At 39.9% G+C, this 17,280-nt stretch overlaps 5 protein-coding genes and 1 non-coding gene across 9 annotated transcripts; 3 read left to right on the plus strand and 3 right to left on the minus strand.

Moving 5' to 3' along the window:
* The first annotated feature begins 394 nt into the window (after positions 1 to 394).
* Mrps16 (mitochondrial ribosomal protein S16) lies at positions 395 to 1,276 on the plus strand. Its single transcript, XM_077419051.1, has 2 exons — positions 395 to 670; positions 912 to 1,276. The coding sequence occupies exons 1-2, from the start codon at positions 548 to 550 to the stop codon at positions 1,179 to 1,181; spliced, it is 393 nt and encodes a 130-aa protein (XP_077275177.1). The 5' UTR covers positions 395 to 547; the 3' UTR covers positions 1,182 to 1,276.
* Positions 1,277 to 1,628: 352 nt separating this feature from the next.
* On the minus strand, positions 1,629 to 1,721 carry Trnai-uau (transfer RNA isoleucine (anticodon UAU)). Its single transcript is given in 2 exon segments — positions 1,629 to 1,664; positions 1,684 to 1,721. It is a non-coding gene; the product is annotated as a tRNA-Ile (tRNA).
* Positions 1,722 to 2,223: 502 nt separating this feature from the next.
* On the minus strand, positions 2,224 to 5,147 carry LOC143904395 (uncharacterized). Of its 3 annotated transcripts, none has more exons than XM_077419050.1 (6): positions 5,009 to 5,147; positions 3,743 to 3,928; positions 3,451 to 3,664; positions 3,220 to 3,349; positions 2,911 to 3,144; positions 2,224 to 2,619 (listed from the first exon to the last, which is right to left on the minus strand). In XM_077419050.1, exons 2-6 carry the CDS (start codon positions 3,868 to 3,870, stop codon positions 2,483 to 2,485), a joined length of 843 nt encoding a protein of 280 aa, XP_077275176.1. In that variant the 5' UTR covers positions 3,871 to 3,928; positions 5,009 to 5,147; the 3' UTR covers positions 2,224 to 2,482. The 3 variants fall into 3 exon arrangements, with proteins under 3 accessions (XP_077275176.1, XP_077275175.1, XP_077275174.1); XM_077419049.1 differs by lacking the exon at positions 5,009 to 5,147 and adding an exon at positions 4,005 to 4,175; XM_077419048.1 differs by lacking the exon at positions 5,009 to 5,147 and having other exon boundaries at positions 3,743 to 4,175.
* A 228-nt stretch (positions 5,148 to 5,375) lies between these two features.
* Positions 5,376 to 7,347, plus strand: LOC143904392 (pre-mRNA-splicing factor RBM22). The gene is made up of 4 exons (XM_077419045.1): positions 5,376 to 5,527; positions 5,637 to 5,711; positions 5,816 to 5,869; positions 6,042 to 7,347. The coding sequence occupies exons 2-4, from the start codon at positions 5,658 to 5,660 to the stop codon at positions 7,221 to 7,223; spliced, it is 1,290 nt and encodes a 429-aa protein (XP_077275171.1). The 5' UTR covers positions 5,376 to 5,527; positions 5,637 to 5,657; the 3' UTR covers positions 7,224 to 7,347.
* Positions 7,348 to 7,505: 158 nt separating this feature from the next.
* Bbs5 (Bardet-Biedl syndrome 5 protein) lies at positions 7,506 to 10,469 on the plus strand. Its single transcript, XM_077419047.1, has 8 exons — positions 7,506 to 7,690; positions 7,947 to 8,095; positions 8,316 to 8,365; positions 8,470 to 8,597; positions 8,708 to 8,843; positions 9,307 to 9,408; positions 9,591 to 9,782; positions 10,040 to 10,469. Exons 1-8 carry the CDS (start codon positions 7,650 to 7,652, stop codon positions 10,253 to 10,255), a joined length of 1,014 nt encoding a protein of 337 aa, XP_077275173.1. The 5' UTR covers positions 7,506 to 7,649; the 3' UTR covers positions 10,256 to 10,469.
* Positions 10,391 to 16,840, minus strand: Adp (WD and tetratricopeptide repeats 1). Of its 2 annotated transcripts, XM_077419036.1 has the most exons (15): positions 16,618 to 16,840; positions 16,273 to 16,437; positions 15,812 to 15,944; positions 15,585 to 15,715; positions 15,392 to 15,503; positions 14,714 to 15,097; positions 14,518 to 14,638; positions 14,236 to 14,406; positions 14,022 to 14,149; positions 13,455 to 13,582; positions 13,277 to 13,357; positions 12,700 to 12,842; positions 12,077 to 12,224; positions 11,750 to 11,942; positions 10,391 to 10,951 (listed from the first exon to the last, which is right to left on the minus strand). In XM_077419036.1, exons 3-15 carry the CDS (start codon positions 15,878 to 15,880, stop codon positions 10,745 to 10,747), a joined length of 2,016 nt encoding a protein of 671 aa, XP_077275162.1. In that variant the 5' UTR covers positions 15,881 to 15,944; positions 16,273 to 16,437; positions 16,618 to 16,840; the 3' UTR covers positions 10,391 to 10,744. The 2 variants fall into 2 exon arrangements, with proteins under 2 accessions (XP_077275162.1, XP_077275163.1); XM_077419037.1 differs by lacking the exon at positions 16,273 to 16,437.
* Positions 16,841 to 17,280: the final 440 nt, after the last annotated feature.

Below are 17,280 nucleotides of genomic sequence, written 5' to 3' on the forward strand. Positions count from 1 at the left end.
GTGGAACGTCAGCCTTAAGGTGAAATTTCATGAGCAGTGAAAAGCAGCAGCAGATCGTACTGATTGGCTACAAAATAGAGAAGTTCTCGAGTTTCTACAACTTCTCTATTTTGTAGCCAATCAGTACAATCTGCTGCTGCTTTCACTGCTCATGAAATTTTACCTTTATGGCTCCTGCTCACAGGACGCGGCAATCAGCGGAAACGCTTGCCGCGCACGCGGGAAGAAGCGACGCGGTACTCGCGGTAGGCACGAAACATTTGGTTCTTACGGAAAAGCGACACGTTGCGTGGCTACCGCGTGTCGCTTCTTGCCGCGCGCGCGCGGCAAGCGTTTCCGCGCGTTCCGTGAGCAGAAGCCAGAAGCCATTTTAGCATTAGCAGACTGATTTTCATGCGATATGCGCGCAGTTAGGGCTATATATTTCTGATTGTCCGTGGTTTAACCTATCCTATCCTATCATCCTAGTTTGTATCGTCCATCGTAAACAAGCACGTTCATAAAAGCGGTGATTACGTTCTTAATATTAATAAATAAACAAAGAGACATGCCTCGATTACCTTTACATCCTTCGTCTGGGACAGGTATTATTTCGCCACTGAGCAAGGCCCTACGTCTTGTTCGTTACGGTTGCACCAATAGACCGTTCTATCATATCGTCGTGATAGATGTAAGTCGGCCTCGGTTTGTTTTTCAAGACGTGTTACACAAGTTAATGTCGTTACAAGTGCATTTTTATATATACTTTCTAAATAATTTTTGTAACTATATCATGCACGCTTTAAAAAAAAAAAAAAAAAAAAAAAAATAGGCTGAAAGATGTATAAATGCCACGTCGGAGAAGTCTGAACAAGAAGGAACATTTTTCTAGCTAGAAATCACGTAATTAAGCACACTCAATTTTACCTCAGGTGAAAAAGGCGCAAAGAAGTCCACCGATAGAACAAGTTGGCGTCTACGACCCTATTCCAAATGTGCACAATGAAAAATTAGTGTCCTTCAATTTCGAAAGGATACAATATTGGCTGGCCAAAGGTGCACAGATAACCACACCCGTTGCAGATTTATTAGGACTCGCTGGATTCTTACCTGTTCATCCGAGAACGTATATGAGAGCGTGGAGAAATCGTCGCAAACGTGTAGAAGAGAGCGTCGCTAAAGAAAGTACGTGTCAAGAATAAGCGGTTGTACGGGTGTACAGTTGTTGCGACGCAACGGACATTTAATTTTGTACAACGTTCGCAGTTCATTTTAATAAACGTATCCTTAAGTAGAAGATGCACGTCACATGTTTTTGCACTGTTCTATAGTCTCTCGTCTAGCCTTTTTTTGATCAATAACGTACCGCGTCAAACTGTCTTGACAATGATTCACGTGTCATACGCTTTTCCACGTAAATATCTCCAGTTTTATCTATCGTTGCAACGTCTTCGAAAACTATACGTTTATCGTTTTGATTAAATATTTATATTTTAAAGTTTATCGCAATGACAATTTTTATTATTGTGTACATCGGATATAACGTGTTATTGACATTTTAATTGTTTAACGCACCGTATCGTTTACACAATGCAAACGATATGTGTTGTATCAATTAGAGTAAAGCGATATGACGGGGAAAAAAAAAGTTCCCCAGGTGAGACTCGAACTCACAACCCCGGCATCGCTCACTAACGTACCGTTTATAAGTACCGTGCGCTAACCGATTGCGCCACTGGCGATTTTGACTTTTGTTCTTCCCGTTACACGAGATCCAAGAGCATACATATACATGCATGTGTACTTGTGTACGTGAATAAAAAATCGATTTTGAAAATTTATCTCAGATGCGTGCACTTAAGTATGTATCTTGCGTCAGGGGAATCACTGTCGCCATAGAGAAATATTATCGCCATATGCATCCAAGATGAGACGTGTATCCATACGTTCTCTCGATTGCTTCGTCTAGCCATATTAATGGCATACGAAAAACTGAGAGTTTATATAGCGTAAAAATGTAAGCTAAATATAAAACAACGCACATGACAATGACAAGTGCGACACGATAGTGGCAAACGTTGTCGAGTGTCGAAATAATTTGGTCGAAAACAAAATCTCGAGTACGAAAGAACTTGATATTAAAAATTTTTTTCACGTAGATCACGTACCTTTCTGGTTGTACCACCCCTATCACATAACGTACAGATATAATACGCGCGCGCAAGCACAGAGAAGTATAAAAAGTTAGTTTTTCACGCGATGGCGTCTTTATTACGTTTACACTGAAGAAAACTCGTTTGCATCTTACGTTTTGCGTTGCATACACACACGTGTACTCTTACCGATATACGTGTTTGCATTAAAAAAACTTGAAAACAACGGCGACGGACGTAACTCGTAGCAAACGTCGTCAAGCGATAATGTAGCAGAATACTGTCTAATAATAAAATAACGTTATATAATCGTTGATAGTTTCACGATTCAAGATGAACGACCAGTTTCGTCAGATATTTCCTCTAGCGTGATAAGCATCAATAGCGATGCACAGCCTTTCCCATAGTTCCACAAGCGTGTTTTTTGTTAAGCCAAACTTGCAAAATTCTTTTAATAAAGAACGATTTTCTTCGGAAAATTCCATACCTAAATCCACAACGCACGAGTATTCTTCACTATTCGTAGAACGTCTTCGATCAAATGCAATTAACTTTGCTCGTCGACTCAACCGAGAACGTTCCTACAAAATTTTTGATCACGTACGTTGCCGTGTCCAATCTACTCTATTTACACGTATTGTACATACATATAACAAACTAATACGTCTACGTTAACAAACCGTTGCAGGAGTTGCCGATTAAGTCGATCAAAGTTTGGTCATTCCGAAAGTTTCCCTTCGTTTATCAACGCGAACGAAAGGTAAAAAGCATTTCTTACCTATATCTGTAGATCTCATTGTGAAAAAATGCTCAATCCGCCACGTCAGGTCCAAAAATTTCATCGTCCACTGACACATCACGTACGTCTTGTCCGTATTTACAGGCGAATGCATACGCACTAGTATACCTCCATCATCCCGAGTGCATCGCTCGACGCTCGAGTATTTCTTCAATTCTAAATTGCGTAGAATCTTAGATCTGAGGATATCGTTTTCGTTGTAGTCGGAAAGTGCTGAAACAAAATATAGCCTCTATTATACGACACGCGTATGGAGCGTCGTAGACAAATCTCACTGCGATTATTTACCGGACATAAGGAGAGAAAAGTTTTTCATCGTAGTAATTTTCCGAAACCAAGGAGATATTTCCAGCATATGACAATCGTGGACGTTTACAAAGTGGCACATTATGTCCTCAATTTTAAATTCATTTTGATCCTGAGAAAGACAACGTTAAGAAATAAGAAACAGTCGATTATATAGAATCATAAATGTACCTAATAATAATAATAATAATAATAATCATCCTCCCTGCTCACCTTAAAAGTTACCGTTACGTCAACATTAAAGGAAATTGTTTTCGTTACTACTTTAGCCATATACATGTAAGTATCATCACGCAACCATTTTCTATCGACATTCTCGAACGTTATTCCCGTCACTTGGCCCGTAATCTCACACAATTTAGCTTTGTACCTGGTGGATAGGGACACGTTCGACAGTTTTTCATCTTCATCGTCGGAAGGCAGCGCGCTACGATCAACCGAAAATGATAAAATGGTGTGAGAACAAATGAAACATTTTATGCGCGACGTTTGACAGATACTTTACGTGTCGAACGTAATTGACTCTCGACGTCCGTTTTCCTCTTGATCCTTCATTTTATCTCTCAAACGACGTACTTTTTTCAAGAGTTCTTCTTTCAGCTCACGCAACTGTATTATCTCTTCGTTTCCCATTTTCTTGCGGTCACTTGCGACGCGCGCGATATATCACTCAGTTTTTACTAAGCTTGTGCTGGTGTAAAAAAAAAAGATTTCACTTCACCCGCCTTTCCACTTATTTCGGTATTTATTTAGAATAGCTACTGCACCTCAAATATCGATGAAATTAGGCTTAATCGATTCGTTTTTGCATAAAACGAAAGAATCTGGCAGAAAAATGCGGCGGTCTGCCCTGCGAAGCGAGATATTTAGCGTTAAAGTTGACGACTATCAGGTTATGAAACCTGTCATACCGACGCGATGTAGCGATTGTGGTAGCGACTAGCGACAGAAACATGCCCCGCGGCCACATGCGCATGCTCCGTGTCCGCACGCGCATGCAAAAGTGCGCGAATTTGAAACGTATGCATACTTATAATGCATAAATATAAATATGTACTTTTTATATACAAACTATTCTCTGCTTTAACAAATTATTTGTTAAATAATTACAAATTATTTCTGCTACAGACATTATGCGTCGAAGTTAACGAAACAGAAATAATTTGTTAAAGCAGAGAATAGTTGGTATACGAAAAGTACATATTTATATACCAACTATTCATTGTACATATAAATATGTACTTTTCATACCCCAACTATTCTCTGCTTTAACAAATTATTTAACAAATAGTTTGTTAAAGCAGAGAATAGTTGGTATATGAAAAGTACATATTTATATACCAACTATTCATTGTAAATATAAATATGTACTTTCCATATACCAACTATTCTCTGCTTTAACAAATTATTTAACAAATAATTTGTTAAAGCAGAGAAAAGTTCGTATATAAAAAGTACATATTTATATTTATGCATTATAAGTATGCATACGTTTCAAATTCGCGCACTTTTGCATGCGCGTGCGGACACGGAGCATGCGCATGTGGCCACAGAGCTGACAGAGCATGCGCATGTGGCCGCGGGGCATGTTCATCTCGTCGGTATGACAGGTTTCATAACCTGAGAGTCGTCAACTTTAACGTTAAATATCTCGCTTCGTTGGGCAGACCGCCGCATTTTTCTGCCAGATTCTTTCGTTTTATGCAAAAACGAATCGATTAAGCCTAATTTCATCGATATTTGAGGTGCAGTAGCTATTCTAAATAAATACCCTTATTTCTGTTCTCGAATCATTTCGACGAACGATTTTCGTCGCACTTGCCATTTATATTTTTCCATGTGTTTTATTTTATACACATAACGCGCACGCACGTGCAAAAAAATTTTTGCACACGGTTACCAATCCGCAGAAATTAAATACGGTGCCTACACGTGTGTTTTCGTTGTTACCAACGTTATTGTATCCTCTCTTTTTTTGTCTGTCGTCAACGTCACGTGGCTGCAATATAAAAATATCTGATTGGTTGGTCCAGAGAAAAAAATCCAGGCACCGGGGGCGCTGTGACGACTGCTGTGAGCCTGGTGACTGGTGAGTGGTCGTGGTCGTGGTCGTGGTCGTCAAATGGGACGCTCGCGACGCGACGCTCGACGCTCCCTCTGTCCGGTGTGTTGAGTCGGCCAAAGTATCGCGAACGGGACTATACCTACCATCTACCATCAAAGAAACACTCGTTACACGCGGAGTTGCATCTGCTAACAGCTAACTGTTTCAAATATTTTTTATGATATGGTACATCACAGTATACATATGTATTTTATACAGTATCGATATCGATGTGTATTGCAAATAGTGCAGGCGTTATATATATATTAATTACGTTCTTCCATATTCTTTTAAGATAAGTTGTTCGTAACGCGCAATGGCTACGTCAAAGACTACCAATACGTACAACAGACAAAATTGGGAGGATGCGGTGAGTGTAAAACACGTTTTTAACACGGTTCTCATTTCCAGTGAAAATGGCACATTTTTCATTTCTCTTTTTTACTCCGTCTCGCTTGTATTTATCTCACGCAGGAGTTCCCGATACTGTGTCAGACGTGCTTAGGAGACAATCCGTACATTCGTATGGTGAGTAACTCAACTCGGTAACACGAGTGGCCTATTATTAAGATTATTAAAGCATCAAGCCGTAACGCGCAACACGCGTTGTCCGGATTAACCGTGTTGAACGGTAACGACTAGTAGATGGTAGACGTAATCTAACCTACGTCACGTCAATGTACGTACGATGCATTTGCAGACAAAGGAGAGATATGGTAAGGAATGCAAGATATGTATGCGGCCGTTTACGGTGTTCAGATGGTGTCCGGGAGCGAGGATGAGATTTAAGAAGACCGAAGTCTGTCAGACGTGCAGTCGCGTGAAGAACGTCTGTCAAACGTGTCTATTGGATTTGGAGTACGGCTTGCCGATTCAGGTTCGCGACGCCGCTTTGAAAATTAAGGACGATTTACCACGTTCGGATGTAAATAAGGAGTACTATGTACAAAACATAGACAACGAAATTGGAAAGATCGACCCGACGACGCCGGCCGGCGCGGTCGGCAAGTCCGCCGCGGCTAGCGATCTGCTGATGAAGCTGGCCAGGACCAGTCCGTATTACAAGAGGAACAGGCCGCACATTTGTTCGTTTTGGGTTAAGGGCGAGTGCAAGAGAGGCGAGGAATGTCCTTATCGGCACGAGAAGCCAACGGATCCCGACGACCCGTTGGCGGATCAGAACATTAAGGATCGCTATTACGGAGTCAACGATCCGGTGGCGGATAAACTGATGCGCAGGGCAGCGGCCATGCCTAAGCTGGACCCACCGGAGGACAAGTCCATCACGACGTTGTACATCGGCAATCTGGGCGACGTGCTAACGGAGAAACAGCTGCGCGATCACTTCTATCAGTACGGCGAAATCCGCTCGGTGACGATGGTGCCGCGTCAGCAGTGCGCCTTCATCCAATACACGCAGAGAAGCGCTGCCGAGGCGGCAGCCGAAAGGACGTTCAACAAGCTGATATTAGGTGGAAGGCGGCTCACCATAAAGTGGGGCCGTTCGCAGGGAAGGCAGACCGTGTCCGCGGCGGAAGCGACGAGGGAGATCCTCGAGCCTGTTCCAGGTTTACCTGGCGCCTTACCGCCACCACCGCCCGAAAGCATGGGTAACAACTTCTTCAATCTGCAACCCACCCCCGGCGGCGGCACGATACCGCCGATGATGATCCCACCGCCGCCGGTCGCCCCTCAGTTTATGTTCCCGCCGCAAATGGCAACCGCGGCCGCCGCGGTCGCCGCCGCTGCCGCCGCCGCCGCCGCCGCCGCGGCCGCGACACCCATCTTCCCTCCGGGAACGACCCCCATTCATTATCCGAGCCAAGATCCGTCCAGGATGGGTGCGTCGCAGGGTGTGGGCAAACCTTGGCCGGAGGAGTAATAATATAAAGATAACGCAATGTTACGTGACGTTTTTATGTACTTTTCGTGTGACTTGTAACGGCGTAACGCGTAACGCGTAACCGTACTCGAGGTGGAAATATATCATTTTTCTTTCGCCTTTAGCTTTCGTATTATTGCGTATTCTCTCTCTTTCATCTATTTTATACACACACATATATATATATATATATTTGATCCAACGCGAAAACGCGCGTTTGCGTCGCGCGTTATGCGCGAAAAAGTATCGCCGTGTCCATTGCTTCCATTCTGTCACGTCATTACTGTTGCGTTGTGTGCCTGTAGGTATGACAACGCGCAATATTGATTTCCAGTAATTCCAGTCCACGAGTTCAAGTCCGTTACAACAGAGTGGACATTGCAACGTCGCGGTCGTCTTCGTCTCGTTTAGCTGACGACGCGCGGAATGTGGCAAGACAACGAAGTCAAATTTGACATTTCTCATTCGTAATTAGAAACGTTAATTATTTTCAAACTGTCGAGCTTTCGCCTTTCAGACTTTAGAGATGTATGAGTTTCGTTTCCCATCTTCGTTCGTCGAGTGTGGAGCGGAGAACGGAGAGCGGAGAGCGCGGAGCAGGGTGTGAGCGCTGAGCGCACACTCGACGAACGAAGCAAAGCGCGCGACGTTGAGTCGTGCATTTGGCCAAACGGTATATACCTCTAGTATTTGAGAGGAAATCGTCTTTTTCTTACATGGCAGTAATATGCAGTTACGACCTGGTGAACTTACCGTTGACAAACTTGACGCGATAGAAGATACGAAGGGCAATGCCGGGGATCTAGGAAGATTGATTGTCACCAACTTGAGGGTCATATGGCATTCTTTATCCTTGCCGCGAATCAACTTGAGTATGAAATGAGATTAGAGCACACCGTGCGTGCCGCATATATAGACGACACACATGTAGAACATGCACTTGTAACTTGTGTAACGTGGAAATGCATATATATATATATATCTATCATTCTTTAGTCAATCTCTGTCTAGTTGTAGTTATACGTTCGAAACATTTCTTTCAAAGCGAAGCGAGACGCACCCAACGATTTCATTATGTTTATATGTATATAGGCATAGGATACAATACATTTATCGCGGTGAATACGAAACGTCTTCATACGGTGAGAATCATATTTTACATTAGCGCTAGGTTTTAGGATGTACATATATGTACGATAAAACGATATGGGTGGTGCAGTTATCTTACAACCTTTCCTTTTTATAGATTCATGGCGCATATGTGCAAGCTCTTCACGTATTGACTTCGTTTCGAACGTGTCGATATGAATTTATATTTACGAATCACGACGCCAAAAGCACGAGACATTACACTTCGGTCATAGGTGTTTACAGGTATATACTGATGATACACCGGTCGTTCTTTCGACAATAATATATGGTAATCACACACGCGTATATTGTTATAAACGATGGTAATCGCTTCTGCGAGGCGTCCGTTACAGAGCTTACGTGTCGTCAAAAATCTATAGAGAAATTAAACTAAGAAGCGGTATTATACGTGAAAATCGCTTGGTTTTATTACCTCAAGAAAAAGTGCACGCTTCCGTGCAGGACGTTTGGAATTTATCCATCGAGCAGGTCTCTATATCCACCAACTTTACGTTCTAATCGTCGTCATTAAGGGGAAGGGTGTAGTTGTGAAATCATTGGTCATAAGGCAAAACTATATTCTTATCGTCCTTTCTTTTATTATTTATTACTCGATCAATGTGTATTCGACGCTCTTTTTTTACTCCTTTCCTCCAGATTGATGTGATATTACTTCATTTTGTGATCGATGCTTTTTTTCTCTTTTTAATCAAGCTCTCTCCGACGTTGACTTACTTATTTACTTTGGTTCTCTTCATCTTTTTCACGTGTACTTTCAACTTTTTTATCGTTTTATAATTTTTATCGACATTTTGCAGTTGCAATTTAGGGTGTTGGAAAAGAACGTTCCATCATTTTTTTTTTTCAACTAATATGCGTTCAACTTCTCCTGTTAACGTTTGTTACGTATATCGTTATAATCTTTAATAAGACATAATCGTTTTTATATAAGGGGAACATCGGAACTTTTATTACAACCAACATACGTTTGGTATGGTATGCGGATGTGAATCATCAGTTTAACGTATCGATTCCTTATCTTACAATCGAAAATGTGAGTATAGGTATATATTAATTACACGCTATGTGAATATGCATATTATAAACGATAACAAATCGTTAGATATATATATATATATTAAAATTTATACTTTATGCCGAAGATATATAATTAAAAATATGCCAGACTAAACCAAAAAATTGTGTGTGTGTGCCACATGAATGACGTTTTTGTAGATTACTATAAGAACATCGAAATTTGGGCCAACTTTAGTCATTTTAAGTACAGAGGCCAGCGGAGGATACGTCTTAGGTTTTCGCGTCAATCCCTTGCAGCAGCTTCATATTACCCATAAAGAAGTATCGATACTCCGTTCGGAATTTGAAAAATTTCCTATTTTTGGTGTGGAATATACGTTTGAACATCAGGTATACCTTGTAACCACATAGTTAATGTGTACGTTTCATCACAATGTCGCGCAGTCTGAATTTAAGTTTAGTCAAAAGTAAACGAGTCAAATCTTTTTGACCGTTACTTTCTCTCCTTGCTCGCACCATAATCTGACTATGGCTACATTTTACGTGTGTCTTAACGTTAAAGCTCATCTTGCCAGCTTATTTAAAGCTCAGTTGTCAATAAATTTTTTTCACGACAACAGCGATTATCAGTATCATTACCATTACAGGCACCTTCGCAAGAAGAGATTAATGTAGAACATTTCACTGAGATACAAGATAATCAAGCTGAAATATCGAATGTATTTGGCTATTATTTCTCTGAGGGGGAAACAGGTCAAAGGAAGCCAAATTTTTCGATTCACTTAGGACTCGCGGCGGAGGAGCCAAGAGAAGGCAGCACCGTGCAGAGTTTATGGGAACTTGTACCATCGTGCGCTACGTGAGCTACGCTACAATATCGTGAATTATTTTAAAACGTTCAACTTTCTCCATATCGATGCTACAAACTCATGAATGAACGTTATATGTGCTGAACAGTGCTTTCTTATATTATCTTATGGGGGATAAAAATAAATCCGTTTTATACAAAGAGATATAACATGATATATTATTAACTACATCTTATAAGAATCTTGAAATATAATAATTCTTGTTCAAGTTTTTCGCATTTCTTAACAATACACGCCACAACGCCTGGCAAATAAGATTCTATTTCGCCCTTGATCTTGTGTCAAGATGCTTTGGCTCGATAGATTATTATACAACAAAAGTGCTTCGAGACCGAGTCCGTGAAAGAAGAAAATAAATAATTAAGATTGAAATAACAGAGAGTGACAGCGTATAATACGCATGTTGAGATAACGTCTCACGTATCTAGCCACTGTTAACGCGTAATCCTTTCTGTGTGTGTGTGTGTGTGTGTCTTGCAAAATTTAGCTTGGTCTACAATTTAAAGCTGGTGCTATTGGCTGATCATGCTGGTCCTCACTGTCCTCGTCGCTAAATTCGTGCTGGGGAACGGGAAATCTGTATCCCATGTTCATGAGCATTAATTCAAATGGATCACTGTTCATGCGTATTTGATTGGCTGACGCGGCGTCATCTAGATTCTGAATTTCTCTTTCATTCACACTACCATCCTGCAATATACATGCACGTATTATATATATATATGTGTGTGTGTGTATGTGTGTGTGTGTGTGTGTGTGTGTGTGTGTGTGCGTGTGTCAAAATTAAGATTAAGTTGATATACGTTGCAATATTTTTTGCGTATGTATCTTCGAGTCCTGTGTTGTTATAAAGGTTTCGCTTAGTTTTTATTATGCCTCTGTTTATTGATATATTTTCCACAAGCACACGTGACGAAAATGTACAAAGAGGTACCAAAAAAGTTTCTGGACGCGTAACAAAAAGCATCTTCGCATTCCATACATTTTCGTCACGTGTCTATGCATAACGTTATCTTTAATACGTCAACAGTTACTTTACAATAAACTGCGTGCCAAAGAAAAAAAATAATTTATTATATATAGAACGTTTTTCCTTTTAGCATATATGTAAACGTGCTGCGGTTTGTTTAATTAAAAAACATTTTTTTTGTTAACTTCAACCATTTGATCAAGATTAAGAACAAGATATCAGCTTATATAGAAACTTGTGTAACGTCCAACTTTTAGAAAAGTGTTGCATCTTTCTTCAACTATCGCGTGAAATAAAAATAAGTTTTCGCGTATAGACCCCCCCCTTTCTTCCCTCTTTTCTCCTCGCTCAGCTCTTTTCTATTTTTGTTGAAATAGATATGAATAATCATAAAAATAGCCAAGTCAACTAATTAAGCAGTATACGTATATTAGATTTCAACAACATGATTGCGCGTATATACAAGTAGATATATTTACTGCATATGCAATGATTAAATCAAAAGACATATGATTTACCTCTGGCCATGGACTCCACAATCTGATCACTGGATCAATGCCGCTGGTAGCTAACAAGCACATAGATGGGTGTGGTTGTAAGCAATTAACGATTCTTTCATCTCCTCGCAACACGCGTACGATATTGGTAGTATTACGATCCCAAATAAAAAAGGAACCATCATCCGATCCAGCCACTATATATTGACCATTGCTTGAAAAGAAAGTTACCTTAACATTAACACGCGTAACAAAAGACAAACCTTAATGCAAATAATGTAGATTTCAGAACGTTTGAATCAACTGTTGGTTACTATAATTATCGTGCTGTTTACAAATTTGCCCTACTTTCCAAAGAAATTTGCCTCTTTTATGTCGGTCGTAGTATTACAATGACCACAAAATCTCATTTTGTAGTCGATCGTCGTGCGTCTCCATTCTTGCTCATACTCGGATAGCGGAAGAAATGTCTGCCTGGTTTGCGTGATATCTTTACCTAACGGAGAACGACGTGAAACGTAATTCATTTCCAAGTATCAGCAACGAGATGTATATTAGAGACTAACGTTCATATTTATTCTTATACGTTAATCAAGTAAATAACCGGCACGAACTCTATTAAAAAGCAAAGACATCGATCGATTTCACGTATGTAAACTGTTGTGTAAACATTTAGACAAGTTCATTTGGAGCGTGTGCTACATCATCTTTATGATATATAAATAAACATAAAATATTATCTGAATAACAATAAACCATAATATTAATAGAGTATTATAGACTACGTGTCCAAATATTTATATGACATACATTAACTGTGTTCAAATATTGACACGCGTTCCCACAAGACCATTTAAATCTTATCAGTGGTCGCCGTATTAACGCTAATTAAATGTATGTATATGTATACATTTTTAATTTTTACAGTATTTTTATATAGAAAGAACAAACGTAAAATATAATAGTTTTACCGGCATCGATAGCTTCTTTTATGTCCATCTTCAATGCTCTGCATGCTGAATTAGACGCATATTCTGGAAATTTTTGTTGAAACGTCTTGAGCACCTTATCAGCTTCAATCGATCGATTTAAATCAAACAAGCAACGTGCCAATCTGTACACACGTGTAAATAATGCATTACATTAATGGATTTCAATAATACATCAATAATATTTGTCCATTTAAATATAAAAGGTTAACGTGAAGAGTTGAGAATATTAATATCTATATACTACGGTGCTAAGCTACTTGAAAATACAAATACAAATATAAAGATGCAAGTTTTCATATAAACTGTAGTTGAACGTGGCCTAGTTTACACCGATCCGCGTTGATACGCGTATTAAATAGTAAATAACTAGTAACGTAGTTTGATTCGTGACTGATCAACTCAAATATACTCGTTAACACGCGTATATCAAAAGAGCGCGGTGTAAACTAGGCCATTTTAAAGATAAAAGACGTTCACATATGACCCATCTCGTGTCGCGCGTGAACATTCACTCAACGTCTTCACGTATAACCGTTAGTGCGTATATTGGTTTTACCTAAAATGAGCTTTCACGTGTTCTGGATCGAGAAGCAATGTTGTCTTGCAATCACGTAAAGCAGCGTAAATATCGCCATCCCTAGGAATATCACAATTACGGACACTTATATACCATGTAAATACATGATTTTATACGTATTTATCTTATACATACTGTTATCAGCGAGAATAGTTACCAAGCGCGTTTCATATAAGCAGCTGCTCGATTAGCAAACAATACCGCTGCCGTTGGACAGTTTGAGATCGCTCTATTATACAACGTAATCGCTAGTGAATATTTCTGTTGCTCAAAACCCTCGTTTGCCTGTGTTAACCAAAGAAAGCATCGTGTTAAACGTAGCGTTATAACGTCAACGTTTCTTAAAAATCTGCTCAATACTCTGTGTAACTTTTATATGTATCTCCGATCGACTTCTTTCTCTCTCTCTCTCTCTCTCTCTCTCTCTCTCTCTCTCTCTCTCGTTTTTTTATCTTTAAAATATTTAAATACAACAATCAAAATATATTACAAAAAAGATATTGCAAAACATGAAACCTACAAGTGAAAAAAATCATAAAATGGATAAAAGAGTGTTTGGGTGGAGTTATACGTTTTCACAACATCTCCACGGAAAGTCCGACTTTCCATGCTTGTAGAGCGTTTTTATGTTTGTATATGTTTTTAACATATAAAGAAGTATGTTTCGCAATAAGACACTTTTTGTTTATATATATGCCGAATCAATAATTCTGTACAGACTTACTAGGCGCTTTATTTCTTCAACATGTGGTGGCAATACCTTTACATTTTTGTCTACAAACGCTCCCGTATCATCTACGTCGTTCTGTTTCACGCAATACTCATCAAGTTTTTGCGCTCGCTCAAACGATCCTATTAAAAGAGAGGTATTACGTAGCCATATATGCAACAGTACGTTCTACTTGCATGACACGTACAACAGAAGCACGGCCACGTACCTGGATCGTTCCATGACGAACCGAAAAATGTTTTCGACCTGTTCGGATCGTTGATGTCGAACAGGTAAATCTGTTCTCCACCCATGTTCACAAGTAGCTCATTTCCATCGTCACTGAATGTCAAATAGGTGGTCGTAATACTCCTGGTACCGTCACGAGAGCGGAGATGACCTGTGTTCGATATTAGACCGAATAACTGTTTAAGTTAAAGCGCGGGTGTACGATTTAGCGGAAAAGGAAAATATAGGGATAAAAGGAGCCGGCATCTCTGTAGGAACAAACCCGCGATAAAGTACTGCGCGCTACCCAGTGGAATATTATCATCCGGATCACCTTTGCCTGCTCGATATGTGCTGATCGTTGCCCCATTCGACGTATCATGTATAGAGGGAGATGGTGGAACCTGACGCGTTCAAAAATGTTATGTCATACGTGTGAAACTTGGTGGCATCTCGAGATGAAGACGAACGTGACGCACCTGCGAGAGTTTTATCATTCGTCGATCATACATCCGAATGTAAGCGTCGTTAGCGCCGATGGCTATCAGTTCGGGTCTCCTCGGGTTTACAGCGACGCATTTGCCCTCTGCGTAACAACCCGTATGGTATACCAGATTCACGAGTACGCTGTGATCCGTACTCTTGCATACGTGTGGTGTACGAATGTCATATTGCAAAAAGAGACCATCCTCGCCCGCGCTCCAAAATAAAAATGGTATACTGGGAGCGGTAGCGATACGCTTAATACGCTGCTTGTGGCATTTACATGTGAATATCGGTTCGGAGAGCATGAGATCGTGCACCCGAATCCTGCAATCCGCCGCACCTGACACCAGTACACTGTCATTTGATTTTGGCATAAACTAAAAGCAAATATGAATACGGTCAAACGAAAAATCTCGCGAAAAGTGTTGAAAATAATATATTTTATGCTGTAACGTATGCTAGAACACGTTTGCAAAAAACACAATAATTTTGTTTGCCGAGTCTAGAAAAGTCCGTTATATCGTTTGCGACGACGTATATACGCAAGCTTCGGACGTTATTCGGATACCGCCAATAACGTTTGTCTATATAAGACATATTAATATTATTTCATATAAAGTTATACATCATCAACAATGTTGCGGAAGGAATAGATTACGATATTACGTCACCTTTACAGAGAAAATATTTCCACGATGGCCTGAATGAAGTACCAATTTTTTTTCATAACGAAAAGGGTCCCACAATATAATGTCTTTGTCATCCGATGCCGATGCGAGGACTCTGTGTACAAATAAGATATCGCGCAATAAATCATTGCCTCCGAAACCAAGAGTTGTAAATCGGCACAACATCGATACATACTGTCCACTTTCATTCCATTCTAAACAATTGACGCATCCCGAGTGACCGTTCAATTCCTTTTCCAAACCAAGACGTGATATTAAGTTTTCAGTAACATGCAGCTTTTGTAGAATCGTACGTGTCACTGAATCCTGTATTATATAATTAAACGTATATATATATAATACATACAATCGTAAAATACATTACAAACAGTGTACTAAAATATCACTTTGAGAACAACTTACTTGTATCTCTCTTTGACGTACTAAATCCAGGATTCTACAGTCCTTCTTCTGCTGGATACTAGGAAACATTTTAATGGAAAATATTCCGTTTATTTATATATATGTATTGTGGCACACGTTCAATTAATATCCCCTGAAATATAGGTAAAACGGTATAATTAAAAAAGAACCGTCAAATGTTTGAACAAAATCATTGAAAGATAATAACGTTATTAGTAGGAGAACGAATATATTAGTCGAACGTAGTTGAAAGATATATTTTGTCTCAAGATACAAAATGTACGATCCAAAAGTCTCTTTTCTTTGTCACAGCTACTTTGAGAAATGTCAGCGTACAACAACTAATAAACGCGTTGATCGATCCGAACATCATCATTGACAAATGCATCTAGCCCGACCGTTGGCATGCCGTTACGCAGAATGACTTAATAAAATACGCTCTTTTTTGTTTTCATACGTACAAGTTTACTCTAATATATTTAGACAAGGAGACGCATGTATACAACAGAATCCTAACGTTGGATCTCTTGTTAGTGTCGTCAAACGTCTCGTTTATAGAAAAATCACGAGCTTTCATTTTACTTGTTGTCTCGATAATGCATTGTTGTTGTTGTTGGTTGTTGTAACTGGCAATAAAATCGTAACTGTTAAATAAAACCTGACGTATACGAAACCAAAAGTACATACGTACAAACATACTAATATAAAATAATGTATCACTGTAACAGTGGGTTATATATCCGAATGAGATTTCAACATTTTTATAAATATACTCGAAAGTATATAAAAATGCAAGTTGGACTTACTCGTTCATTTAAAGCTCTTTGCGGATAACGTTTGCACCACAGCGCGCGTCGTACATTTTATCCGATTATTTGTTCCTCGCATGATTAAATGCACAATATAAGGTGAAGGGCATCGTGAGAAGCTGTAAAGCCTTCGTACTTTTCGTTGGAATATGGATATAAAATACTCTAGTAGAAAGCATATACGAAAAGGAGAAGTGATGGAAGAGGGAAGAAGGAGAAAGAAGAGGGGCGGGGGGAGAGAAAGAGATACAAACATTTTCGCCGTACATACGCACATACGTTACGTGTGAAACAACGCGGTAGCCAATCATCTTCCACTACGTATTGTTATTTCCCCCCCAAAAAAACAGAAGTCTGATTGGCCATTACAACAGTTATAACGTGTTATTCCCTAGCGTGTTATCGCGTTTTATGGCTGGGTTCGTCCGATGTGACGAGCGTGGAGAGCTCCGGCAACGGCTGCGGTGACCAATCAGGAGCCAGGCGCAGGTCGGGCTCTGGCATAATGGCTTCTGCCCACCGGACGCGAAAACTAGTAGCGTTTTTTCTTGGCTGCACTATTGCCCACTAGTGCAACACTGGTGCAACGCTATTGGGTAGTGCAGGGCAGTGCAGGGCCGTATCAAACGGAACGGAATCAACGGACGTACTCCGCGTGGT

Source organism: Temnothorax americanus, unplaced genomic scaffold (genome assembly GCF_048541705.1).
Source record: "Temnothorax americanus isolate GAGA-0224 unplaced genomic scaffold, ASM4854170v1 Scaffold51, whole genome shotgun sequence".
Taxonomy (NCBI): Eukaryota; Metazoa; Arthropoda; class Insecta; order Hymenoptera; family Formicidae; genus Temnothorax; species Temnothorax americanus.

What these genes read in the sequence shown, in the direction of transcription:
- Mrps16 (XM_077419051.1), top strand. Translation starts at nt 548, where the DNA reads ATGCCTCGATTACCTTTACATCCTTCGTCTGGGACAGGTATTATTTCG. An exon ending in ATCATATCGTCGTGATAGAT is followed by an intron (nt 671 to 911) that starts GTAAGTCGGCCT and finishes ATTTTACCTCAG; the next exon opens with GTGAAAAAGGCGCAAAGAAG.
- LOC143904395 (XM_077419050.1), bottom strand. Translation starts at nt 3,870, where the DNA reads ATGGGAAACGAAGAGATAATACAGTTGCGTGAGCTGAAAGAAGAACTC. An exon ending in GAGTCAATTACGTTCGACAC is followed by an intron (nt 3,665 to 3,742) that starts GTAAAGTATCTG and finishes GGTTGATCGTAG; the next exon opens with CGCGCTGCCTTCCGACGATG. An exon ending in ACGTAACGGTAACTTTTAAG is followed by an intron (nt 3,350 to 3,450) that starts GTGAGCAGGGAG and finishes TGTCTTTCTCAG; the next exon opens with GATCAAAATGAATTTAAAAT.
- LOC143904392 (XM_077419045.1), top strand. Translation starts at nt 5,658, where the DNA reads ATGGCTACGTCAAAGACTACCAATACGTACAACAGACAAAATTGGGAG. An exon ending in GACAAAATTGGGAGGATGCG is followed by an intron (nt 5,712 to 5,815) that starts GTGAGTGTAAAA and finishes TATCTCACGCAG; the next exon opens with GAGTTCCCGATACTGTGTCA. An exon ending in ACAATCCGTACATTCGTATG is followed by an intron (nt 5,870 to 6,041) that starts GTGAGTAACTCA and finishes ATGCATTTGCAG; the next exon opens with ACAAAGGAGAGATATGGTAA.
- Bbs5 (XM_077419047.1), top strand. Translation starts at nt 7,650, where the DNA reads ATGTGGCAAGACAACGAAGTCAAATTTGACATTTCTCATTC. An exon ending in TCGGTCATAGGTGTTTACAG is followed by an intron (nt 8,598 to 8,707) that starts GTATATACTGAT and finishes CGTCCGTTACAG; the next exon opens with AGCTTACGTGTCGTCAAAAA. An exon ending in CTTATCTTACAATCGAAAAT is followed by an intron (nt 9,409 to 9,590) that starts GTGAGTATAGGT and finishes ACGTTTTTGTAG; the next exon opens with ATTACTATAAGAACATCGAA.
- Adp (XM_077419037.1), bottom strand. Translation starts at nt 15,880, where the DNA reads ATGTTTCCTAGTATCCAGCAGAAGAAGGACTGTAGAATCCTGGATTTA. An exon ending in CACGTGAAAGCTCATTTTAG is followed by an intron (nt 12,843 to 13,276) that starts GTAAAACCAATA and finishes ACGTGTGTACAG; the next exon opens with ATTGGCACGTTGCTTGTTTG. An exon ending in GAGGCAAATTTCTTTGGAAA is followed by an intron (nt 11,943 to 12,076) that starts GTAGGGCAAATT and finishes TTTCTTTTCAAG; the next exon opens with CAATGGTCAATATATAGTGG.